The following is a 27,177-nucleotide window of genomic DNA, read 5'->3' as shown; positions in this document are numbered from 1 at the left end:
ATAAAAAAATGTTCACATTCTAGCGTCTCAAAAAGGGCAAAGCATTTCCATATTGACTTCTAGCAACCACCATGTAGGTGTCAAATGTCCTAACCACATCAGCCAACTAAATCTTCCCCCCAGGCACCTAATTTGTTCTATAAGTAGACTAATTCACCATTCTGTTGGATAGAAGAGAAACTCTCCCTCTTACACATTGATCATAACATAATCATGTGCAATGTCATTACTCAATTTCTTTCCCTCCTTCTACTATCTGGGTTTTTGTCCCAAGGAACAATTCAACTCAGCTCATGTATTGCCAATCAGAACATGGATTGCCTAGAAGTTGAGAAGGAAGCACTTCTCAAGTTCAAACAAGGCCTCACAGATCCTTCAGGTCGGCTGTCATCTTGGGTCGGAGAAGATTGTTGTAAATGGAGAGGAGTTAGCTGCTATAACAGGACTGGACGCGTCATCAAGCTCAAACTTGGCAACCCATTCCCAAACAGTTTGGAGGGCGATGGAACAGTTAGCGAGTTGGGCGGTGAGATCAATCCTTCTTTGCTCAATTTGAAATATCTGAATTATCTAGACCTCAGCATGAATAATTTTGAAGGAATGGAAATCCCAAAATTCATTGGATCACTTGGGAAGTTGAGATATCTCAATCTCTCTGGAGCATCCTTTGATGGTATAGTCCCTCCAAATATTGCAAACCTCTCAAACTTGCGCTACCTTGATCTCAACACATACTCTATCGAACCAAACAAGAATGGCCTGGAATGGCTATCAGGCCTTTCTTCTTTGAAGTACCTTAACTTGGGAGGTATTGATCTCAGCAAGGCTGCAGCCGAGTGGCTCCAGACCCTTAATACTTTACCGTCTCTTTTGGAGTTGCACATGCCCAACTGTCAACTTTCCAACCTTCCTCTTTCTCTTCCATTTCTCAATTTTACCTCTCTTTCCGTTCTTGATCTCTCAAACAATGGGTTTGACTCCACCATTCCTCACTGGTTATTTAATCTCAGTAGCCTTGTGTACCTTGATCTCAACTCCAACAACCTCCAAGGTGGACTCCCAGATGCATTCCAAAACTTCACTTCTCTCCAGCTACTTGATTTGTCCAAGAATTCGAACATTGAAGGAGAGAGAACACTGGGAAATTTGTGCTATTTGCGGATATTGATTCTTTCTGTTAACAAACTTTCTGGTGAGATAACTGAGTTCCTCGATGGCTTATCTGCATGCTCTTACAGTACCTTAGAGAATCTGGATTTGGGATTCAATAAACTGACTGGAAACCTACCAGATTCACTGGGGCATCTTAAGAATTTAAGATATCTTCAATTACGGTCTAATTCATTTCGCGGTCCAATTCCAGAATCAATTGGGAGCTTATCCTCTTTACAGGAATTGTACCTCTCGCAGAATCAAATGGGTGGGATCATCCCAGACAGCCTTGGACAACTCTCATCACTGGTCGTGCAAGAGCTCAATGAGAACTCATGGGAAGGTGTCATAACAGAAGCTCATTTTGCCAACCTCTCAAGCTTAAAGCAGTTGTCTATTACTAAAAGTTCTCCAAATGTTTCTTTGGTTTTCAACATCTCCTCTGACTGGGCTCCTCCTTTCAAACTCACATACATCAACCTTAGATCTTGCCAATTGGGTCCCAAATTTCCTACCTGGCTCAGAACTCAAAATGAGTTGACCACCGTAGTGCTGAATAATGCTGGAATTTCAGGTACTATACCAGATTGGTTATGGAAATTAGATTTGCAGCTCAGTGAACTAGACATTGCTTATAACCAATTAAGTGGCGCAGAGTTCCAAACTCATTAGTGTTCAGCTACCTAGCCAATGTTGATTTGAGTTCAAACCTCTTTGATGGTCCTCTCCCACTCTGGTCGTCTAATGTAAGTACACTGTATCTGAGGGATAATTTTTTTTCTGGACCGATTCCTCAGAACATTGGTGAAGCAATGCCCATTCTGACAGATTTAGATATCTCTTGGAACTCTCTGAATGGTAGCATTCCCTTGTCCATGGGTAATCTACAGGCTTTGATGACCTTGGTCATCTCCAACAATCATTTATCTGGAGAAATTCCTCAGTTCTGGAACAAGATGCCTTCCCTGTATATTGTAGATATGTCAAACAACAGCCTTTCAGGTACAATACCAAGATCACTGGGTTCCCTCACGACACTCAGATTCTTGGTGCTATCCAACAACAATCTCTCTGGTGAACTTCCTTCCCATCTGCAAAACTGCAGGGCCTTGGAAAGCCTTGATCTTGGTGATAACAAATTTTCTGGAAACATTCCATCCTGGATAGGAGAAACCATGCCATCCCTGTTGATTTTAGCCTTGCGGTCCAACTTCTTCAGCGGTAATATTCCTTCAGAAATCTGTGCCCTTTCCGCGCTACACATTCTGGACCTCTCACACAACAATGTGTCAGGATTTATTCCTCCCTGTTTCAGGAACTTGAGCGGCTTCAAATCTGAACTTTTGGATGATGATATAGCACGGTATGAGGGACGCTTGAACCTTGATTCAAAAGGAAGAGCAATTGAATACTATCACAGTCTCTACCTTGTGAATAGTCTAGACCTGTCCTGTAATAACTTATCAGGAGAGATTCCTATAGAACTAACAAGCCTTCTGAAACTGGGAACCTTGAATTTGTCCAGCAATAATTTGGGGGGAACAATACCAGAAAAGATTGGAAACTTGCAGTGGTTGGAGACTCTCGACCTATCAAGAAACAAACTTTCTGGTCCAATTCCATTGAGCATGGCTTCCATAACCTTTTTGGTTCACCTGAATCTGTCGCACAATAACTTGTCAGGGAAAATCCCAACAGGCAACCAGCTTCAAACCTTGATTGATCCGTCTATTTACCAGGGAAACCTCGCACTTTGTGGATTTCCTCTTACAAACGAGTGTCATGACAACAATGGAACAAATCCAACTGGGAAAGGAGAAGACAAAGATGATGAAGATGGAGATGACTCTGAGTTGCCATGGTTCTTTGTTAGCATGGGACTGGGATTCATCATAGGACACTGGGGAGTTTGTGGCACATTAGTGATCAAGAAGTCATGGAGATATGCTTATTTTCGCTTTGTCGACAAAATGAAAGATAGGCTCCTTCTGGCTGTGGCACTGAATGTAGCCCGTCTGACAAGAAAGGTGTAGGTGTTGGAAATAAACTGTCGCAGGTGAAGAAAATCTGGGAACATGCTTTAAGATGGAGAAATACTTCATGAAAACATCATTTCTCATAAATTGTAAACCTGCCATTTACACAAATAAATTTCTGTTTGGGAATTGTTTCTTATGATCTTGATTGCTTTTAAATATTGTGTTAGCAGCAGCAATAATCAGCTAAACCTATTTTACAGTTAAAGCTTCATTACTGGCAGAGTCCTAGGTCTTGTTTATTTGTAAACTGACATATGAGTGGGCATCAAGCTTGTCTCCTAAACTAAGGTGGCTTTGAACATATTTTCAGTTGTAGACTGTCCATGAAATTTTCTCTTGGGAACTTCTTGGATTAACTAAATGCCTTTATTATTTGATGATTTACTGATTTGTCATCCTAATTACATAGGCATATAGCAATTTCCAGAAGAAAGAATCTATTTCACTGCGTTTCGGGTAAAGGGGAATATGTACTAGAAATTTGAATTTTTGCCATACATGATACAGGTGCATAAAATTGCATTAAGCAATTTAAACTTTATCCCTTAACTTTTTGTTGTTCCAGTACAGGCATACTTGGTTCTTAATGGAAAATAACTACCTGATTGACTTGAGCAACTTAAAGTGAATACATGTTAGTTCTGATGTATGCCATGATATGCACATTACATTCATTCCTTTGTTTGCTTATTAACTATTATAAATGATGTTTGGCTATGATTGCAGCATCGAGCGAGGTTTTGGCTGTGTTCAAAAGGGGCCCAGGAGTAGGTCTCAAGAAAAAGAAGTCAGGAAAGAGGAAGAAGAAACCCTTGTGAGGAATATTTTAGTTACTGATGTGGCGTTGGAGCTGAAAAACGATCAACGGGACTAGAGGTTAGGTTGTGGCAGAGCAAAAGGAATGAAGGATTCTTTCAATATTTTACTACAGAAGAAATACCAAGAATCAATTTCTGTTTTTCTAGTGTTGTGAAAAAGTAACTTGTTGTTTATTACTGACTGAATGACTTGTAAACAACAATAATTTGAATGAACAAAATTCTACAATAATGTTGAAAAATAAATTAAGATAATGCTCCGTAAAAGCTGCTCAGTTTCCCTTATCCCTTTCCTTGGATTTGGCTAGATGAGGAAAGGCTGTCAACTTGTTAGTGAAGGAAACAATCAGGTTAGTCATATTTACCTCAAAACTGTAGTTTCTCTCACAAGAAGGCCATTGTTATCATTGTATGCACAAAAAAAGAAAAGAATAAAAAAATGATTTAGCTGGGTAAATTTCCCTGTCACTTCCCACTCTCTTCTCCTTCTCTCTGGCAGGAACCACTTCTTCTTCAGCACTTTAACAAGGTGTGCTCTTAGCACAATTCCATGCAGTTCAGTTGCTCCTATGACCAGACCAACCGGTGGCTCCAGCCCTTCATCTACAACTGGGAAACCATTGTGCGTGGTGTTTCTCAGGACATCTACAAGGCGGGCTACCTTTTCCACTTCACCAAGGGTAACAACTTGTGGCTTGGCATCTGCATGCTCCCCAACAGTTAAATTTCTCATCCATGGCTCAGGATTCGCATCCAAGAAAGGCAGGCCTTTGAGCTGCAGTATTATCTCATAAATTTCTCATAATTTTTAATTTTTAAAATGAATGAATCTAAATATATTAAAAGAATTTAAGATAAATTTTTCTAAAATTTTTTATAAATATTATTAGAATTTTTAATATAGATTTTTTTGGATAAAATTTAAATTTTTTGCAAGTAGTAATGGACATAAAGTCAAATAAGAAGAATTTTAATTTTTTTATCACTATTAGAAATTGGCTTTTAATCTATTATGAAATAGAATTCAATGCAATGATTAATTTATTACAAATATAGATTTTTTTTTTTACATTGAAAAAATTAGATTGTAATAAATTCTTATTTTAGAAAAATATCATCAATATCTTCCAACAAAATTATTTCAAAAATATAAATATAATGTATTTTAATTTTTAAATATTGATATACATATAGCAATTATATTGTTCAATAAAATAACTTAAACATATGTATTATTTTTTTTTCTACAATTTTTTTTGAAAACTTTTCTTCTTCTTCTTTTTTTAGTTTTTATTAAATTTGTCTCATCGATATTTTGTATTAATAAATCCACTAATATTTCCAATATATCTTAATATATTTGTAAAATGAAATTATTGATATATTCGTGAAAACCAATATTTCCATCCATGATCCCAACACATTAGTATAATAACACAAAAATAAAACAATTCACATATAAAAGTACATGAAGTTTTAATGTAATTATACTTTAATACTAAAATATATTAGTGACAGAATGATAAAATAATCAATACATAAAGGTATGTGATATTTTTACATAATACAATCAATCATTCTTACATCAATGGATGAAAGAAAATCATTACAGTATATCACAAAAAATATTTTAGAGAATAGAAAAAAAAAAAAAAACAAACAAACAAATATTATTGAACCTTGAAACTTCCCATGTTTTCCCGTTTCTTATATGTATACCTTGAACTGCAAGTCCTTGATTCATCGAGTGTCTCCAACTTTTTCCCATATCTCCATCTACCATGTATAGTTATTACAAACTCATCTCCATCTCATGATAATCTTTTCCCTCGTGACTTAAAATATTTATAAAGATAATTATAGTGATTTTTCTTACTTTATAAAGAAGTCTATTATTATAATGATATATTTTATATATAATGTTCTTTACAACATGGATTATATACCAATTAAAAATTTAAGGCACTCTTTAGTAAAGATCTCCTTCTTATAAATAATTGTTTGAGATAGTTATTGGAGCATTTAATTTACTCATGGACAAGGGAATAGTGTCATTTTGAGAGTTTTATAAGAGTTTTTTAAGTCTGCTAGCTAGGATGAGCATTCTTTGCCTCCATGCGAGGAATTAGTCAAATATAGGGTACTCACTTTAGATGAGCAAAGTTCCACAATACCCTTAAAATGGGTCCAGTATCTAAGTGCTTATTTTAACTTGAGTACAAGGGCAATGGAAGTCAATAGGACTTACTTTAAGCCTTTTAAGTGAAGACCTAAATTGCAGCAAGACCTAGTTTTTTCCATATCCTCTAATTTAGTCCACAAGGGTACTTATTAGAAATGGAATGTCATCATAAATTATTAGACTTTGTTTTCTCCTCCTACAATGAAAAGAAACCTTTGTGGTACCTTTGTTCATATTGGAATTTTAGACCCTAAAACCAGTTGGTAAGTTAGGTAAAAGTTGACTACAAGTTTGAACAATTCAAGATTAATTATCTTAAGCTGTTGTCCTTAGCATGGACCCCAAGTCAGTAGTGGACATTGACCCTCTTCCATTTAGCTATCTTAGAGGACAAGAGGAGAAAAAAGCATGTGGAAAATAAAAGGGGAAAAATACTAGAAAAAAAGGTTGTGTTAAGAGGTGCTTTTAACATGTTTCAAAATCATTTTCTAAGGAGCTCTACAAAGGTCTAGTCTTGGGATACTTGCGCAAAACTTCATTATTTTGCATAGTAGTTGGAGTATAGAAAAAAATTTTAAGTTCTCAAACAAACTTTTGTTTTACTGAATATCAGAGAACAGTTTTCAAAAATGGTTCATAAAAATTATTTTTTTAGAACTGTTTTCAAAACCAGTTATCAAGCAAGGCCTGAATTTTTTCTTTATTCTTTGTTTTATGTCTCTTGGCAGTGTCCCTGAGACGGAGTCAAATGAGAAAACCAGACACATAGATGGACATTATTAGAAAAGCTTGGACTCAATACTTTATTATATTACAAGAACGTAAACGAAACCAAACACCATTGCATACAAGCCTTCATTTATTTCAAGAAACTGTTGAAAGTTATCCAAATACTACCCAAATTCAGTTTCCTCCGCAGACGAGCTACATTCAGTGAGATAACCATGAGCAGCCATTCTTTCACGTCATACACAAGCCTAAAATAAGCATGCCTCCACGAATTCTTGACTATTAAGGTGACACAAACTCCCCAAAATCCCACCGCAAATCCTGGCCCCATGCTCACGTAGAACCACTTCATTTCAAAGCCATCCCCGTTCTCATTCTCATCCTCTACATTGTCCCCACTGCGCGTTTTAGGCCGCTGATCATCACCAGGGCACTTGGCTGTTGTTGGAGGCCCACAGAGTGCAGGGTTGTTCTCATATATGGATGGATCGTCCAAGGTTTGCAACTGGTTGCCTGTTGGAATTCTACCCGACAGGTTGTTATACGACAGGTTCAAGTGATTCAAGGAAGTCAAAGAAGCCATACCTGGGGGGATTACGCCTGAAAGATGGTTCCTTGAGAGGTCAAGAGTTTCTAACCCCTGTAAGCTCCCAATATTGTCTGGTATTTTTCCCGTCAAATGGTTTATGGACAAGTTCAAGGTGCCAAGTCTTGAAAGATTTGTTACTCCTTCAGGCACCTCTCCACATAGGTTATTGTCTGACAAGTCCATACTATTAACCAGATAAAGAATACTTTTGTATAAGTCTTCTCTTCCTTTCCTCAACACCATCAACTCGCCCTCATATCGTTGAGAGTCGATTTCAGAGGCCATGCCACTCAAATTCCCCACACAAGAGGGAATGAATCCCGAAAAATTATTTTCTCCAAGATCCAGTATGTGGAGAGAAGAAAGAGTGCACAATTGTGATGGAATACTCCCATGGAACAAATTTGATCGTAAGCGTAGAATAAGCAAGTTAGGCATCCTTTCTCCTATCCACGCTGGAACATTTCCTGAAAATCTGTTGCCTCCAAGATCAAGAGTATGAATGCCTGTGCAATTCTGCAAAGCTGAAGGAAGTTGGCCAGAAAGATGATTGTTGCTTATCATCAGGAATCTAAGGAATCTTAGAGAACCCATAGAACTTGGCAGCTCACCAGATAAATTGTTGTTGTTCATGTCTATGGCATAGAGGTAAGGTAAACCATTCCAAAACTCTGGAATTCCTCCAGACAAATGATTGTTGGAGATGACAAGGGTCAATAAGTTATTTAATTTCCCGAAGGAGAGGGGAATGGTGCCATTTAGAGCATTACTGGAGAGATCTAGATCTGTCAGCATGGGCATTCTTTCACCAAACTCCAGAGGAATTGGGCCAGAAAAGAAATTGTCATATAAATACAGTTTCATCACATTGGATGACCATAATGGCAAAGGCCCCTGAAAGTTGTTTTCACTCAAATCAACGGTGGATCCAGGAAGAAACTTCATTGAGTTTGGCACCCTGCCACCCAGGTTATTGGAACCGAGGTCGAGCTCATCAAGACGCAAATCCAACTTCCAAAACCACTCTGGTATGGTGTGTGAGATCCCAGCATTATTGAGCACTACATCAGTGAGCTCAGTTTGATTTCTAAGCCATGCGGGAAACTTGGGACCCATTTGGCATGATCTTATTCTGAGGAGGCTGAGTTTAAAAGGAGGAATCCACTCAGGACTGATATTAAAAACCAGGGAAACTCTTGGAGTCACTCTATAGTTTGAAAACTCCTTTAAACTCGTAAGATTTGAAAAATGAGCCTCTGTTACAACTCCCGTCAGTGGATTCTCAGATAGCTCTATCGCAACCAACTTGGAAAGTCGTCCAAGAGTTTCAGGGATGGTCCCATTCATTGAGTTATCTGAGAGGTACAATTCTTCCAAATACGATAAGTTTCCAATTGAACTCGGAATGGAGCCTACAAAGGAGTTATCCCAAAGCCAAAGAGACTTCAAGTTATGGAGTTTTCCTAGGGAATTAGGAAGAAAACCACCCAGATCATTGAAGCCCAGATCCAGCGTCTCTAACCAACTGCTGTTGCACCCAGATAAAACATCAATCAGTTCAGTTATTTCCCCATTCAAATCGTTCTGAGAAAGGATCAATGTTTTCAAATTGCACAGACTACCCATGTTTCTTAATCTTTCAATAGAAGTCCCGTTTGCAAAAGCATCAAGAATTGAGCCTCGTAGATTGTTGGAACTGAGATCTAGATACACAAGATTCCTCATCTGGAATAACCAGTGGGGTATTGTGGAGTTGAAACCATTGTTGGAAAGATCGATGATTGAAAGAGATGTGATCAGATTGGAAAATGGAAGAGAGGGAGGAAGGTCTGCAAGTGCACAAGCAGGTAGGTGCAACTCGGAAAGAGAAGGAAGCTTGCTAACAGCTTGAAGCCAATAAGCTGCAGCCTGGCTTAGATCTACACCTCCTAAATTAAGGTGTCTTAACGAAGTAAGACCCGATATCCAATGAAGATCATTCTGGTTTGACTCATCGAAGTATTCCTTGAGATCAAGGTAGTGCAGGCTGGAAAGATTTCCAAGTTGTGGAGGAATAGGTCCACCGAAGGATGCACCAGAGAGATTGAGATATCTCAACTTCTCCAACGAACCAATGAACTTGGGGATTGGAGTCCCTCCAAAATTGTTCATGCTCAAGTCTAAGTAATTCAAATATTTCAATTCAAGCAAAGCAGGACTGATCTTACCACCCAACTCGCCTTCTGTTCCATCAGCATCAAGATAACGCAGTGTGAGTTTGATGACATGACGGCTCCTGTTGTTGCAGACCACGCCTCTCCATTTGCAGCAGTCTTCCCCGACCCAAGATGAGAGCCGATCCGATGTATCTGTGAGGCCTTGTTTGAACTTGAGAAGAGCCACCTTCTCTGTGTCAACGCAACCCCTTTGATGATCACCCTGGCAGGAGCCAACTTTAATGGTATCATGGAAAAGAAACCCTGAGGAGGTGATGATAAGAAAAAGAAGTTGAATGAAGACGTTGTTATTAGCCATGCTGTTCGGCCCGCCACTGGGAGATGCTGTGCTATTCAGAGGCCACATGTGGTGAAGCTCTCTCCCTATACATATATACCCCATAGTCTTCGTCCACGGACATATTCTAGAGGAATTGATTAACTTGCTGGGATTGTGGTGGTCACATGACTCGCATCCAAATTTTCTGTTGCTCGGGGAACACGGACGGGCGAGGTGGGTGGGTTACAAATGTGAATGCGAGAAGAGGAGGGAATGGAAAAGACTAGCATATATTCTCGTGCATGCCCAACCAAAACCAAAAGACAAGACAGTTTTGGACTTTTTAACGTGGGCCCAATCATGCCTATATTCACGGATGAGAGAGAATCATTTGACTATACAATAGAAAATATTACAGACTGGCACCTCCCACACCACACACATACCATACCCATGCAAACCAAAAAAGAATAAAGAAGGGGAACAAGAAAAAAATGTGAAAGAACAAGAAAGAGGGAAAGAGGTAAATGGAATTTTGGAGAATTATTCGAAAATTAGAATTTTGGAAAATTGAAGTTTTGAAGAATTATTTGAGAATAGAATTTTAGAAAATTAAACTTGAAGAATTTTTTTTTAATTGGAAAAACATTTTTTAAAAAGAGAGAAATTAAGTTTTAAACCAGAAAATCAATCTTCTTTGAAAAGGAGAATTAGTTTTTGCTGATTAGTAGAAGATTGATGATAGTGTCTTCCTTTAGTCCATGGCAGGACTGCCCTACCCAGATTGACTATTATGGATAAACTCTTGTTGCAGTTGCAAGCAATAGCTTTTATGGACTTGCTAATAAAGATAAATTTGTCATAATATAAATAAATTAATATCTTAAAAAACAAAAAATTAAATATCTTAAATTAATAAATTATACAATTTTCAGATACAACTATTGGATTCTCGTATCCATACCCTGCCACAAAAAATTCTCGTATTCATACCCTATCACGAACCTTTTCGCTCTTTATTGCATCTCTATCCATCTTGTATAATTTTTACAGATCTATCTCTATCTCATAACTTTTTCCCCTCATGACCTAGAATATTTATAAAGATATTTCCAACAACTTTCCTTATTCTATAAGGAAATCTAATATTATAATAATATATTAACTTAGGAAATATTCTATAGAATATTCTTTACAAAAAGAAATTTGAAATAATTCCCAACAAAAACTTATCCCACCGGTATCCCTATATGTATTTTTTATGATATTTTTGTCAGTTGGGTTGGGTTAGAAAGAGTTGATTGAATAGTTTATGTATTAAGAGTTAAGATTCAATAATTTTTATGATATTTTTGTCAGTTGGCTTAGGTTAGAAAGAGTTGATTGAATAGTTTGTGTATTAAGAGTTAAGATTCAATAATCATCTTTGATGTTTTTAATTCTTTAGTATTGTTGGCTGTCATTGGTTGAATTGGATCCATTGTTTTGTTAAATATAACTTTCAGTACATGTATTAAGACTGATCCATGCATAAACAGCAGTATGAGAAAATATGTTTTCATACATGCTCTTAAAGAAAATCATAAAATAAGAATCCAATTTTTTTAAAAATTCAAATTTAATATTTTTTTTTTTTTACATAATTAGGATTTTCAAAAGAATTATCTTTTACCAGTAGTATCTTTTAATAATACTCACTACCAAACTCAACAAAGCGTATAAAACTTGACGTACTTTTAGGTTATGTTTGGTATTGGAAAGTATTAAGAAAAAAAATGATAAAGAAAAATGTTTTTCGTATGAAAAGATCAAATATAATTAAAATTAATTAGTTAGAAATTTATGTACTTTTAAATTATTTAATATTTTGATAATAGAGAAAAATCATTTAATCTTTATATCAAAAATTAATTTGATATATTTTAATTTTTCTATTGACATATATTTGGAAGGAAAGTGATTAATGATTACCCTCTCCAAATCACTTCCGACATATATTAGGGCATTAAATTTTAATACTATGTCTATTTCTTTTGAGAGACTTTTTATCTTCTATAATTAATAATTATCTCTTCCTTTTTTAAAGTATTTTAGACTTTTATATATTAACTTTTGATTATATCTATTGTTTTTGGATTTATAAGTACTATAAAGTAGAAACATAATACGGTATCTAAAGATAAATTAATTAATTATTCATTTATTGATAAATTAATAATCCCATTAAGATAATAATTTATCTTGATCCTAAGCATATTATTTTATTGAGGTTGTATCAGTATTCATATTATTATCAATATATTTCATTTCCAATTTTATTATCATTGTTGCCTAAAATTGAAACATAAATAAATAATCATTCTAACATTATATTTCCAGGTACATCCAAACACGAGAATTGAAATCACCAAACTCATTCCTACAAAAAGAAATAAGAATATAACAAAATATTTATTCTCCTTCCCTATTTCGATGTACCAAACATAGCCTTATGTGAATAAATAGAATGTAGCTCCAAAGCCTACCTCTAGAAATCCTATTTTTCGAAAATGAATGTAGCTCAATCATTTATAAATTTTTTGGTAACCCGAAGAAAAACTTAAAGCAAATATGTACAAAACAAAGCAATAATACTAAGGTTAAAAAAAAAAATCTAAAATGAATAAGATAAAACGGGGAAATAAAATAAGTGGAGCAAAGTGGGATTGAGTAGTTCTTAGATATGAAATTATGAAAACTTTCCAAGATACCATAGTCTAAAATCAGATTGAACTTGTGAAATTGTGCTAGGTTGGTCAAGGGCAAATAGAATTCGATATTGAAAACCAACAAATACAACAATTCATTTTTCTTTCAATAGGTAATTGTTTTTTTTTTCCTTTTATTGTTATGACATAGAAGTGAACTTTATTTTGGATTGTAAAGAGAAAGGAAAATTTCCTTCAATAGATATTAGCGAAAATAGTGACCAACGGATCCCTTCTCTTGTACATCTTCTCTCAGTTATATGTGTTGTTCATAAGGCACAGTTAATTTTTAGCTTTGTGAGATAATGCATGATTAATATTAAAATAAAATTTTAATAAATAAATTAATGTTAATGATATTATCTTTAAATTCTATTTAACCGATAGTTAAAAATATAAAAATCGTTATCAAAATTTTGTTAAAGATTTTTTTTTTTTTACATTTTTTATATATTAATTAAATCTATGAGAAATATAAATTTACAAATAAAATTTAAAAGATCATACTTATATCATGATTGTTTTTTTTATCATTGAATACATCCAAATTAGATATATTCATATATATATATATATATATATATATATATATATATATATATATATATATATATATATGTATGTATGTATGTATGCATGCATGTATATATGTATGTATATATGTATTATTGTTTCTTTCATTTTTTTAGTTTCTTTTTCAATATTTTTTATCAAAATTTTCATTAAAATTTTTTGATATATCTTAATATAACTATAACATCTAACTACTGATATTTTTGTAAAAACCAATATTTTAATCATTACATGTTACATCCTATTTTTTTACTTTTTGAAATATTTTTTGATATTGCGCTTGGTCCTTCAAAGTGGGTGGGAAAAGCTTCATTTATAGCATGTCTAGAGACAAATGTGCTTCATAGAAGGTCAAGCAAATCTCTTCAACATCCTTAACATGAGTGTAAGGGCTTTGGTTCTCATGGCATCTAAAGATTGGGAGTAAGAGCACCAATTGAGTCTTGCTGATCACCTAGTCCTATGATGTGACAAAACATGTGTTGGGAACCCTAGATTACTTCATTCTCATACCTTGGATCTCGTAAGGTGCATGCAAACTATCCTAGGCTTCTCTAAATCTATCGTAGTAAAAACATATAGCTATAAAAACCATATCAGAATAAAGATTTTGAGATGTAGTACTTATACCTAGATCTGGATGTTCCTATATCAATTCTAGTAGTGAAGATGCCTGGAGGCCTCGTACACCCAAGATCTTTTACCTAATGATTCAAACCACGATCTTGATACTTCAAAGTGTGGGCTTTGGAAGGGATAAATCTATGACTCTCTCTTTCTCTTTCTTTCTTTATCTTTAGAGATGGAAAGTGGCTCTCACAAAAAAAGTGAAACCTTATTCTCTAAGAGGGTATTTATAAGGTTCTCCTACTTGGTTTAAGTGACTTAAGCCTACCAAGGCTTGGGTTACTTAATATAGTCAAAACCTAATTGATTAATTAACCGTACAAGGTCATCTAATTAACCAATTAACTCAATTCAAAGACCTTGTTCATTATCCCTTGTGCAACCTTACATAATTACCAAAACAACCATATGCACAAAAGTGAACTTAGAGGCAATTCAACTCTTATAAATTGTGTCATCATGATATATGAGCTCAAAGAGGAGACCATTGGGATCCATAGGAGTACTGACTCTCTCATAATTTAATTCTAAAGTTGATTCAACATTTCACTAAAGAGAATCAATTGCACTCCTATCCTATGTAAATAATAATGAGACAAAGTTTAGGATCTGTGACCTACTATTCATTACACGAAGACTCCCCATGAATTGGTATCCGTAATCTAATAAAGTAGTGCTATCACTTATCAAGATTGTCTCTTCAACCTTGAGTTACAAATCCTACTTATTATGTGATCAAATGACATACTCTACCTTAAAAAGAGCATATATATATATATATATATATATATATATATATATGTCAAATTCCACTTAAAGAATTATTGTGATGCTATAGATTTCATGATCACATGTCCTTTTGATTAAAACCCTAACCAGTCTTCTCTTCATTCGTTTTTCTTCTTTTTCTCTCCACTTTTTCTCTCTCCTTCCTATTTCCATTGTGGTTTATTCTAGATAAGCATTTGGACATCTATTTTTCACCTATAAAAAGATACCCACCAAGGAAAAGTTTTGGTTTCGCTACGATTTTTGTCAAAAATTTGCAGAATTGTGTGATGTGAGTCTTCCAAATTCTTGATTTGGGTTTTTTCAAAAAACTTGGTTGTTTTGGATCTTTGGTTGTGATCGGTAATCATACCAAATTGAAGTGTTTCTTTCCTTCTTTTAATTCTATCTATTAAAGGGTTTGGAGGTTTGACATTGAAATTGGATTTTCAACTACTTATAACCATAAACCTGATTATGTTGAATTGCAGGAGCTATCGATTTGAATAAAATGGAATCTAGGTTTGAAATTTAGGGTTTTTGTTGTTTTCATCACATCCTTCCTCAAAGCCCATCTCTAAATACTTACCATAGTTAGGTTTTAAGGCTGAAATTTCAAGAGATGCAATCATCGATTAGGGGAGGAGAGAGAAAGAGTGAAGAAAAAAGAAGAAAAACGAAGGAAGAGGAGGGCAGATTGGTTAGGGTTTTATAAATTGACACATTTGCCCTTGGTCATGTGGAGAGCACATGCCTTTCTATAAAATAAAAAATAATATCGTCTCTTAAAAAATGCATATTGCACACAATTATAAAGGATGAATGGTATATTACTTGATTTTGAAACTCAATGGGGCAATATGCCAAACCCATTATATGTTAGGGGGTAAAGTGTAATAAACCCAAAAAATTGACCATTTTGCCCTTGATCACGTGGAGAACACACGCCTTTCTATTAAAAAAATTAACATTGTCTCTAAAAAAATGTAGATTGCATGCACTTATAAAGGTTGGGGGTACATTACTCGATTTTGAACTCAATAGGTCAATGTGTAAAACACGCTATAGGTTGGGGGGTAAAGTATATCAAACCCATTTAAAAATTTTTCTAGTTTGACTTTAATTTGGATTACTACTTTCAAAAAATTTAAATTTTATCCAAAAAAAGTCTATATTAAAAAGTCTAATAATATTACTAATTTTTTTTAGAAAAAAATTATGGTAAATTCCTTTAAAATATTTATATTCATTTGTTTCAAAAATTAAAAAAAAACATTAAATCATTTCTAAGATTTATATAAAATATTTTATTTGAGATTTAATTTCTAAAATTTTATTAAAAATTTGTGATGACAATTATTTGTTATGGACATTAATTTATTTAAATAATTAAAATTATTAAAAATTATATTAATAATTTATCTACTCAAATTAATTTCAATTTAAAATTATATATTTATAAAATGTTAGAACTTTATTTATTTATTTATTTATGTTTTAGTAATTTCTGAATAAGTTCATATTTTTAATATTTTAAAATAAAAACATTCAAAATTAAATAAAATTAAAAGGATAAATATGTAAAAAAAAAATTAAAAGTGAAGTGAATGTAATTTTTTAAAATAGGGTTAATGTGTAAATATGCAAAATACTTAAAAATAAAATATAAATTTAAAATAAAAGATAAATTAAAAAATAATTAAAAAAATTCTGCCCACTCTTTAGGTATTATTTGAACTAAATATCCCGTAATTTTAATCATTGGATTTAATCTTGGCCTTAGATAAAACATTTAACCATTTGGATTAGATTTAAAAAACACAAGTGTGATCTTAGCCTTGAGATTAAGAATCTTTCATTTCAACCTTGATTGGAGGAAAGAAAACATGTAGATATATCGTCGATTTTTTTGGGCAGAAAATCATCATTTTTCGGCGAGATTTTGGTGATTTTTTTGATACGGCAAGGCTGGCTTCATTTTCTTCAACGATTATTTATGTCCAAGCTGATAAATTGGCGATTTTTGGACGATACATGACATTTTTTTCCAAAATTTCTCCCTCGTTCGAAGTTTCCATGCCATTTCTCACTTCAACCGTCACTAATCTATGATATTTTGCCGAAATATTGGTAAAATTTCAAACCATGGTTGGGATTAAAACTTGCATAATAAGTGGTATCAAAACTTAGGTAAAGATTTTTGTTAAAAGTTAAAAAAAAAACAAAACATACATACAAGGGCTTTATGTTTATATGGCAATTTCTTTTCTGGCCCAATTCCTCTGGAGTTTGGTGCAAGAATGCCCATGCATTCTTGGTATTGCATTGTGCTCCTACACAAAAATTGAGCTAGGGCTTTATGCATTTCATGATACAGCCTCCCTAATGGCTGGTTGAATGAGGGTGTTGTTTCCTCTCTATCATATTCCTTGAACTCACAAACAATCTCCTCTTTCTACCCATAACAATGATTGTCCTCCTAATAGCCAAAAGTGTTGGTGATTGCATCAACCCAAGTAGTTACCTTTATGAGATAATATTGCACCTCAAAGGCCTGCCTTTCTTGGATGCGAATCCTGAGCCATGGATGAGAAATTTAACTATTGGGGAGTTTGCAGATGCCAAGCCACAAGTAGTTACCCTTCGTGGAGTGGAAAAGGTAGCCCGCATTGTAGATGTCCTGAGAAAACAACACGCACAATGGTTTCCCAATTGTAGATGAAATGGTGGAACCATCGGTCGGTCAGTTGAACTGCATGGAATTGTACTAAGAGACACCTTGTTAAAGTGCTGAAGAAGGGTTTCCCATTGATCATTTTTCAACTCCAACGCCAACGCCACATCAGTAACTTTTAGCATATTAGTTTTAGTTTTTTTTTTTTTTTTCTGTTATAACCAATAGTTGGTTAGGTTGTTTTTTCTCTGCAGAGCTCTACAACTCCTTATGCGTGACTTCTATTATAAAAGGAATTTTGGCTACTTTGTTTTAGGGTTCTTTGTACAACTCATTTTTTTCAATCAATGAAAAGAGAATCTGTCATTTTTTCTCTCCATTTTCCCTTCTAATATGGTATCAGAGCTTTTTACCTCTGCCGCTCACTGAAATGGCTCGTGGTGGTCAGCATAACAATGATAATAGATTTCAACCCCTCACATCCCCTACCTTTGGTAGCACGATAACACAATCAGATCAATCTCTCATGGAGAACACTAATAACCCATTTTTCTTACATAGTGGTGATCATCCAGGCTTGGTGCTCGTTTTGCATCTCCTCACTGGTTCAAACACAAAGAATACATGGAGTCGGGCCATGCTGATGGCTCTCAACGCAAAGAATAAGCTCAGATTCGTGGATGGCACTCTTTCGCAGCCCATAACCGACGACCCTACAGCCGGAATCTGGTCCCGATGCAACAACATGGTCACATTTTGGCTCCTTAACGCTATCTCAAAAGAGATAGTTGATAGTATTCTCTATCTCGAGAGTGCCCATCCTGTTTGGGCAGATTTGCATGAACACTTCCATCAGAGCAAGGCTCCATGAATTTTCCAAATCAAGCAACAACTACATGGTCTCTCACAAGGCTCGCTCGATGTTAATACCTATTATACTTGATTGAAAATTCTCTGGGATGAACTAAAAAACTATCAACCAGTTCCCGTCTGCCACTATGGAGGTATGAAAGCTTGGATGGATTATCAACAACAGGAGTATGTGATGCAATTTTTAATGGGTTTGAATGAATCTTATGCTAGCACAAGATGCCAAATTTTGATGCTTGATCTACTCCCTCCTGTGGTGAAAGTATTCAATCTTGTTGTTCAAGAAGAACGCCAATGGTCTATTCGATCTAGGTCTTCCGCTCCATCGGATTCCATGGCGTTCAATGCCTCTTCTCCGGCTCATTTTGTAGCTACTGCATCATCTCACAACAAGCCTAGACATGAACGCCCAATTTGCACCCATTGTGGGCTCACAGGGCATGCAGTAGATAGGTGTTATAAATTGCATGGGTTTCCACCAGGTTATAAGCCCAAAGGGAAAGCCCAAACACAAATGGCCCAGACAAGCCCCCTTCAATCCCAATCTACTTCACCAAGGTCCTTTACTGAACCATTGAAGGGCATTCATTATTTTCCTTCTACTGCTGCTGCTACAGTAGGATCTTTCCCACCACTAGTCTCTCTCTCATCGAATCAAGTTCAACAACTCATTGCTTACCTTAGCACACACCTTCAACAACAAACTATCGACCCATTTGAGTCTCCATCGACATCAGGACCTTCAATTTCTCAAATCTATGGTAACAATTGTTCTACTCAATTTTTTTCTCATCCTTTTGTTCCTTCCGATGCTTGGGTGATTGACACAGGGGCCACCCACCATGTCTGTTGCAATATTTCTCTATTTTCTCATTCCAGACTGGTTCATAATACCACAGTCACTCTTCCTAATGGTCATGTTGTTGCAATCAATCGTGTAGGTTCTGTGAGGTTGTTTGATACTTTGAACTTGGATAATGTCTTGTTTGTCCCCATGTTCACTTTCAATCTTCTCAGCATTAGTGCTCTTACTCTTAGCCATAATTGTAGTGTTAATTTCCTTTCAAATTCATCTGTCATTCAGGACCTCACTCGGGGCTTGATGATTAGGAAAGATAAAAGATGAAAGAACCTTTATTTTCTAGAATCAGGGAATGAATTTTGTAATTCTGTAATGTTGAAAAGTGATATTTGGCATTTTCGCATTGGACATCCATCTCATGTAAAAATTCAAATTCTTCACAATGAATTACACATTCCCAATTCTTTATCCCATTTGTTTTCTCACTGTAAAATTTGTCATATGGCCAAGCAAAAACGTTTACCTTTTGTTTCACATAATAATATGTCAACTAATCCTTTTGATCTAGTTCACATTGACATTTGGGGACCATTTAATGTAAGTACACCGGCTGGACACATATATTACCTCACCATTGTTGATGATTGCACACGTGCTACTTGGGTATATCTTCTTTGTGCTAAAGCTGATGTTCTCACTGTCTTTCCTGAATTTTTCAATTTGACTTCTACTCAATATAACAATGCAATTTAATCTGTCCATTCCGATAATGCCCCTGAATTAGCTTTCCATGATTTTTTTTCGTACCAAGGGTGTTATTCCTTATCATTCTTGTGTTGCTACACCTGAACAAAACTCAATTTTAGAGCGTTAACATCAACACATACTTAATGTGGCACGAGCCTTATTGTTTCAATCTTGTGTTCCTCTTTGTTATTGGGGTGATTGTGTTTTGACAGCTATTTATTTAATCAATCATACACCCTCTCCATTACTATCCAATAAAACCCCATTTGAGCTGTTGAATAACAACAAACCCACCTACAACCATCTTCGCATTTTTAGGTGTCTATGTTATGCTTCCACGCTTTCTAACCGACGTACAAAGTTTGCCCCTTGTGCTCGAGCTTCTATTTTTCTTGGCTATCCTTTTGGTTATAAGGGTTACAAGTTACTTGACTTAGAAAGCAATAAGATCTACATTTCTCGGAATGTCATTTTTCATGAATCACTCTTTCCTTTTGCTCATTCTGCCGTGAGTAGCGATGTTGTTGATTTTTTTAATGATCATGTCCTTCCTAAGCCAATTCAGTCCATCTCCGAGCCTTCTTGCAGTCAACCCAACATGTCTTTTTCCTATAGTCCAAAGTGCATTTCCTCACCAGATTCAATTCAAACAGCCTTACGTCCACGTCGTGTCACCACAAAACCAACTTACTTGTCTGATTATCATTGTTACCTCACTAAACACGTTTCTTCTAAGCCTTCTCTATATCCTATTTCCTCTTGCTTGAGTTACCACAAGCTTTACAGGCCATACTATGAATTTGTTCTTGCCATTAGTTCTCAAACTGAACCAACATCATTTTCTTAGGCCATTGAGTCTCAAGTGTGGTGCGATGCTATGAATATTGAATTGCAGGCATTGGAAAGTAATGACACTTGGTCCATTTTCTCTCTTCCCATTGGCAAACAGGCGGTTGGTTGTAAATGGGTGTACAAAGTCAAGTTTTGAGCAGATGGTACTGTGGATAGGTACAAAGCACGCTTTGTGGCTAAGGGATTTACACAACAAGAAGGTATTGATTATCTTGATACCTTCTCTCTTGTTGCCAAGCTAGTTACTGTTAAAATGTTGCTTTCTTTAGCTACAATTCATGGCTGGTCTCTCACTCAACTTGATGTCACTAATGCATTCCTTCATGGTGACCTTATGGAGGAAGTTTACATGAGTCTTCCCCCTGGATACACTTGCCATGAGGGGGAACATTTGCCTCCTAATGCTGTGTGCAGGCTGCATAAGTCTATCTATGGCTTGAAATAGGCCTCCCATAAATGGTTTCACAAGTTCTCTAATGCTCTCTTATCAGAAGGTTTTGTTCAATCAACCAATGATCACACCTTGTTCACAAAACATCAAGATACTTCTTTCTTAGCTCTTTTGATCTACATTGATGGCATCATTATTGCTAGTAATGATCAACTTGCTGTGGATACTTTAAAGCATGCCCTCAACTGCAAGTTTAAGATGAAGGACTTGGGGCCACTCAGATATTTTCTAGGCTTGGAAGTGGCTTAATCTATTGCTGGTATCTCTATTTGTCAATGCAAGTATGCGTTGGAATTGCTCTCAGACACTGGACATTTGGGTTGCAAACCTGCCACCATTCCCATGGATCCTAATTTGAAACTATCTTAAGATGACGGTGACTTGATTGAAGATCCTACCAGCTATAGGCGACTCATTGGTAAGCTACTATATCTTACTATTACTCAAAAAGTACTAAGGGAAAAAAACCATTTTCCTTGAGTTATATTTGAAAGAAAAAATATTTAAAAAAATTATTTCATTATTTTTACTATAAAAATAAATAAATAAAATCAAATACAATTACAATTAATTAGAAATTTATATATTTTTAAATTATTTACTTTTTGTATAAAATGGTTGATATAAGTGAAATGAGTTAAAAGTAATACATAAAAATAATTTATTTACTTTAAATTTGTATTGTAATTTCTTTTACTTTTTCTTTCTCTTTTATTGTTTCTTTTCCACTATTTTTCTTTCTCTTCCATTTTTATTCAAATATCTCAATAACTAAACATGGTCTAAAACATAATGGATGACAATTGAAAAGAAAATTTTTAAATAAATCATCTAATTTGAAATGTGATTTTAACCATGAATTTATCTCCTTTTTTTATTTTAAAAGATTTTCCAAATATTTGTCCGTCCATTTATTTAATGCAAAAAAAAAAAAAAAAAAGAGTTTTACATGAGCCTGGTGAAACTTCAGACTTTACAGAACCTCTGAATCTTGTCCGACAAATCAGAATGGCAGCTCACCACCAGAAAAATACATAAACAGTCCATCACATAAGTATGATATCATCAGGGTTAAGTATGATTTAGCAGTAATAGTCATTAGCTCTCTGGATATCATACATAGTTGATAGTTTAGCCACAAAAATTTACGAAGCATATAAGGTGTTTGTATCCCAAAATGCAGCTGGAGGTTCACACCTTACAATTCAACTTTCATCTGGGGTTGAGATTGTATATTGATGCAAGGTAGCAATCCACTTCTCCTACTGTTCAGCAAAGTTATCAGATTGCCTAGCAGGGGGCTAAGGTTCTGCTACTTCACTAAATCAAACGGAAGAAAAACCTGTAGAAGAAGAAGAAGAAGAAGAAGAAGAATACCACAGATGCAAGCAGATATAGCAGTCTATCAAGGTTGGAAGAAAAGCTCCTAATTAACCAATGTTTTATTGTGTTAGGAGGAAGCACATGAAGCAAATCACTGACACATAGACTGTTATTTTAGCTAGAAACCTTGTTGATGGATATCTGTTCAAGTTCGATGATGTTTTCTTTCCCATTTGCATTTCTTTTGCAGCCATGCTACATTCACTGTGATAACCACCATAACTCTATCTTTCATCTCATCCAGGAACCGGAAGTAGGCTCGCCTCCAAGACCTATTTATTATCAAAGGGCCAAAAACTCCCCAAAATCCCACTACAAATCCAGGCCCCATGCTCATGTAGAACCACTTCATTTCAAACGCATCTTCATGTTCATCGTCATGATCTTCATTATCCACACCTGAAGAATCAGTAGTAGCCTCATCATCGCCTGGGCACTTCATTGCCAGAGGCTCCCCACAGAGTGCAAGGTTATTCCTGTATATGGACGGGTCATTGAAGGTTTGGAACTGGTTGCTTGTTGGAATTTTACCAGATAGTCTGTTGTAAGATAGGTTCAAGTGATTCAAGGAAGTCATAGAAACCATGCTTGGTGGAATCAGGCCAGAGAGCTGGTTTCTTGAGAGGTCCAGAGTTTCTAATTGACTTAAGCTCCCAACGTCCTCTGGTATATTTCCTGTCAAATGGTTTCTGGACAAGTTCAAGGTGCCAAGTCTTGAAAGATTTCTTAGTTCAGGCAACTTCCCCGATATATTATTGTCTGAAAGATCAATGCTATTCACGAGATACAGAGTATTCTGATATATGAGTTCTCTTCCTTTCATCACAACTGACAATTGGCCCTCGTATCGCTCACTGCTGATTTCAGTAGCCATGCCACTCAAATTTCCCAAACAAGAAGGAACGGATCCTGACAGATTATTATGTGCGAGGTCCAATATATGAAGATGGGAAAGACTGCACACTTGGGAGGGAATGTTTCCATCAAATAAGTTTGATCGCAGGCGTAGAATCAACAATGATTGCATCTCTCCTATCCATGATGGAAGGTTTCCTGATAATCTATTATCGCCAAGGTCAAAACTATCCATGTCCTTGCAATTCTGCAGTGAAGAAGGAATTTCCCCTGAAAGTTTGTTGCCACTCAGTATCAAGAACATAAGTGAATTCAGGGTGCCCATTGAGCTGGGAATCTCACCAGATAGGCTGTTATTTGCCATATCAACAATGTACAAATCTGGTTTATCATTCCAAATCAAAGGAATTTCACCAGATAAATGATTATTTGAGAGAACCAGACTTGTCAAACCCGTAATCTTACCTAGAGACAAGGGAATGGTACCATTTAGAGAGTTCCAAGAGACATCAAAATTTGTCAACCACGGCATGGTTTTGCCAACATCCCGAGGTATTGGTCCAGAAAATAAATTGTCTCTCAAATACAATGAACTCAGGTTAGAAGAAAAGTGTGGGAAAGGACCGTGAAAGCGGTTGGAGCCCAAATCCACAACAGCATTTTTGGGAAATTTCAATGAATTTGGGACCCTCCCACTCAATTGATTATTGGCAACATCCAGTAGTTCGAGCTGCAAGTCTAACTTCCAAAACCAATCAGGTATCGTGTCTGAAATCCTAGCATTGTTGAGCACTATTGTCTTCAGCTGGTTTTGGGTTCTCAGCCATGCAGGAAATTTGGGACCTAGTTGGCATGCTTGGAGTTCCAGGTAATTGAGTTTAAAAGGAGGAATCCATTTAGAATTCACATTGAAGACCAAGGTGATATTTGGAGATGACTTCTTGATTGCCAACTCAGTTAAGCTTGTGAGATTGGAGAAATGAGACTCAGTCACAACACCAACCCATGGATTCTCTGAGAGATCCAATGCAACCAATGCTGAGAGTTGGCCAACACTCTCTGGGATTATTCCATTCATTTGATTTTCAGAGATGTAGAATCCTTGCAAGGACGACAAATTTCCAATGGAGTTTGGAATTGACCCCACAAATGAGTTGCTCCACAGATGAAGAGACTTCAAGTTCTTTAGGTGTCCCAAAGAATTAGGAAGAAACCCACCCAGTTTATAATTGAACCCCAAATCCAGAGACTCTAAGCTACTACTGTTTACACACTCGGACAACCCATCCATGAATTCAGTTATCTCTCCACTAATGCTGTTGAAAGATAGTTTGAGAGTTCGCAAGTTGCAAAGCTTTCCTAAGTCTCTTGGTAAGTGACCAATAAATAAATTAGAAGAAAAATCAATGTATTTAAGGGAAATCAAGTAACCAAATCCTTCAGGAACACTGCCTTGAAGATTGTTGGAGTTGAGATCAAGGTATGCAAGACTACTAAAGTTGAACAACCAGTGAGGTATCGACGAGTTGAAGTCATTGTTTGAAAGATCAAGCACCAAAAGGGATGTGACATTAAAAAATGGAAGAGGGAGATCAGGAAGGGAAGAAAGCCCACATCTAGGTAAGCGTAGTTCCAAGAGTGAAGAAAGGGAGTTAACAGCTCGATGCCAATAAGCTGCAGCCTTGCTAAGATCTATATTTCCCAAATTAAGGTGTCTCAGAGAAGAAAGACCTGATAGCCAGTGCAGGTCATCCTCAACTGATTCAAGAGAATATGAGTTGAGATCAAGATAGAGCAGGCTAGAAAGGTTCCCTAGGTGGGGTGGGATGGTTCCACCGAAGGATGCACCTGAGAGATTGAGATATCTCAACCTCTTGAATGATCCAATGAACTTGGGGATTTGGAGTCCTTCAAAATTGTTCATGCTCAAGTCCAAGTACCTCAAATCTTTCAAATCAAGTAAAGAATGACTTATCTCGCCGCCAAATGCATGAGCTGCTCCATAGTCATCCTCAAAAGCACCGGTATCTTCATCGTTGGCGTCCGGACTTCTAGCATACTGGTTGCGGAGTTTGAGCTTGATGACTCGAGGCACCCTCTGGCTGCACACCACACCACTCCATCTACAGCAATCCAGGCCAACCCAAGAAGAGAGCCTGCCGGAAGGATCAGTAAGACCTTGTTTGAAGTCAACAAGGGCTTTTCTCTCAATTTCAGTGCAGGTGACATTGAGAACGCCATTGCAGGAACCAAGTTTAACAGTTTCAAGATAGAGAAAAGTGGAGGAGAGGAAAATAAGCAGAAGGAAATGAATGGAGGCATTGATATTAGCCATGAAAGTAGAACTGCAGCCAGAAGTTGTATGTATGGAATGCACAAAATACTGATACAAATGCTTTTTATAAGCCAATTGAGATCATGTGTGGAGGTTTAGGATAGCAATGACAAAGAAAGTGCTTCTTACAAGTTAGAAACTCCACTATCAAACTTATCTGGTGTTTTTTATTTATTTATTTATTCAAAGCTAAGCCTGCTTTTTCTTGAAGTCTTTTATCCCTTTTTTTTAGCAAATCACTGAAAGTTCTTCAGGAAATGGACTTCAATAGAAAAATGGTAAAAATCAATTGCCCAGTCACTACTCAGATTTTAATCCACTATTCCAACACAAAGCCCAAGTGGGCATATTATTATATAATGATGAAGTAGCGACAACTGACAAGTAGTACCTCTCATAATTCAGTATGGGCTGCTACCAAAATTCTCAGAAATCCCCTTTAGACTTGAGCGTTCTTTTTGCCATTTTTTTTTTGCAAGTGGGACGTAATTTTCAACTTTCCATATATGATATAACCAACTTCACGTGAAGAGCCTCCAATTTTGAAGAGAAGTTAAAGAGGTCCTGGACGCAGTTTCATGGAAGCATACCTATGATATTGTATTGGAAAAGGGTTAGGGAAAGCCAGCTACTCTTTGCAGTGGACAAAGGAGACTTAAGCCTTGTGCCAACTCGATCCTTCACAAATTGCCATAGATTTTAAACTAATTTTTTTAAATATCCTTTTTCAAAGATCCTCACCAAGAAGAGAACTTGGAAACGGAAAATGAGAAAAAATATTCTGATTATTTGACATTTACTCATCACTTAGAATATTAATATTGACATAGGCCTAAAAAAATGTGATAAAATTTTGTATTATCAACAAACCACCAATTAAATTAGATAATTACTTTTCAAAATAACATATAGATTTGAAGATTACACTTCATCAAGCAACCCTCTCTTCTAACCGAGCTTGAAATGATGTCCACAAGAGCATCTCTTTTCAGCACCCAAATGAGGACTCGGACTCTGAAAACCAACTTGGACATAGGCTGACAGAAGCTACCCATCTTAGGCCTAAACCGTTGGCGATCCGAGGCTATGCGTAGAAATTCAGGTTCTTAATAAGTGTGGATGGAAGACTTGAGGTCAATGAATGGGTCTACCGGTGTTTGGTACGCTAGAAGCTTTACCTAACAAGTCTAATTTACTTTTAATACCAGACATGACCTCTTTTTGGGTCCACGTTCTAGTAGGCTTCTCTAGTTGGTTCATATTGTCTTGTGGAAGAGGAGAAAATTTGATGACACAATCCCTACATGACTAAACTTGTCACGTGTATGCCTTAGGATGTGGAAGAGCGCACAAACTTTCCAGTCAGGACAGCCACAGGAATTTCAACTGTACGCTCTTGGAAATGGTTCCGGTCCATCTTTTCCTCAATCCCCACAATGCCAAAAAGCCTATCACAATTCCCCTATTTGAAATATCTGAATCATCTAGATCTCTGCATGAATAATTTCG

The 27,177-nt window shown here is 35.9% G+C and overlaps 2 protein-coding genes and 1 pseudogene across 2 annotated transcripts; 1 reads left to right on the top strand and 2 right to left on the bottom strand.

Annotated features, from left to right (window-relative positions):
• Positions 1 to 251: 251 nt before the first annotated feature.
• LOC100853027 (receptor-like protein EIX2) lies at positions 252 to 3,280 on the top strand (annotated as a pseudogene).
• A 3,752-nt stretch (positions 3,281 to 7,032) lies between these two features.
• Positions 7,033 to 10,219, bottom strand: LOC104878400 (receptor-like protein EIX1). The gene has a single exon (XM_059742519.1). It carries the CDS (start codon positions 10,105 to 10,107, stop codon positions 7,051 to 7,053), a length of 3,057 nt encoding a protein of 1,018 aa, XP_059598502.1. The 5' UTR covers positions 10,108 to 10,219; the 3' UTR covers positions 7,033 to 7,050.
• A 12,271-nt stretch (positions 10,220 to 22,490) lies between these two features.
• LOC100855107 (receptor-like protein EIX2) lies at positions 22,491 to 25,809 on the bottom strand. Its single transcript, XM_003635176.4, has one exon. It carries the CDS (start codon positions 25,666 to 25,668, stop codon positions 22,624 to 22,626), a length of 3,045 nt encoding a protein of 1,014 aa, XP_003635224.2. The 5' UTR covers positions 25,669 to 25,809; the 3' UTR covers positions 22,491 to 22,623.
• Positions 25,810 to 27,177: the final 1,368 nt, after the last annotated feature.

Source organism: Vitis vinifera, chromosome 14, assembly GCF_030704535.1.
Source record: "Vitis vinifera cultivar Pinot Noir 40024 chromosome 14, ASM3070453v1".
In the NCBI taxonomy this organism is placed as follows: Eukaryota; Viridiplantae; Streptophyta; class Magnoliopsida; order Vitales; family Vitaceae; genus Vitis; species Vitis vinifera.
Note: the sequence above shows the minus strand (reverse complement) of the source record. Positions and strands in the feature narration are given on the sequence as shown.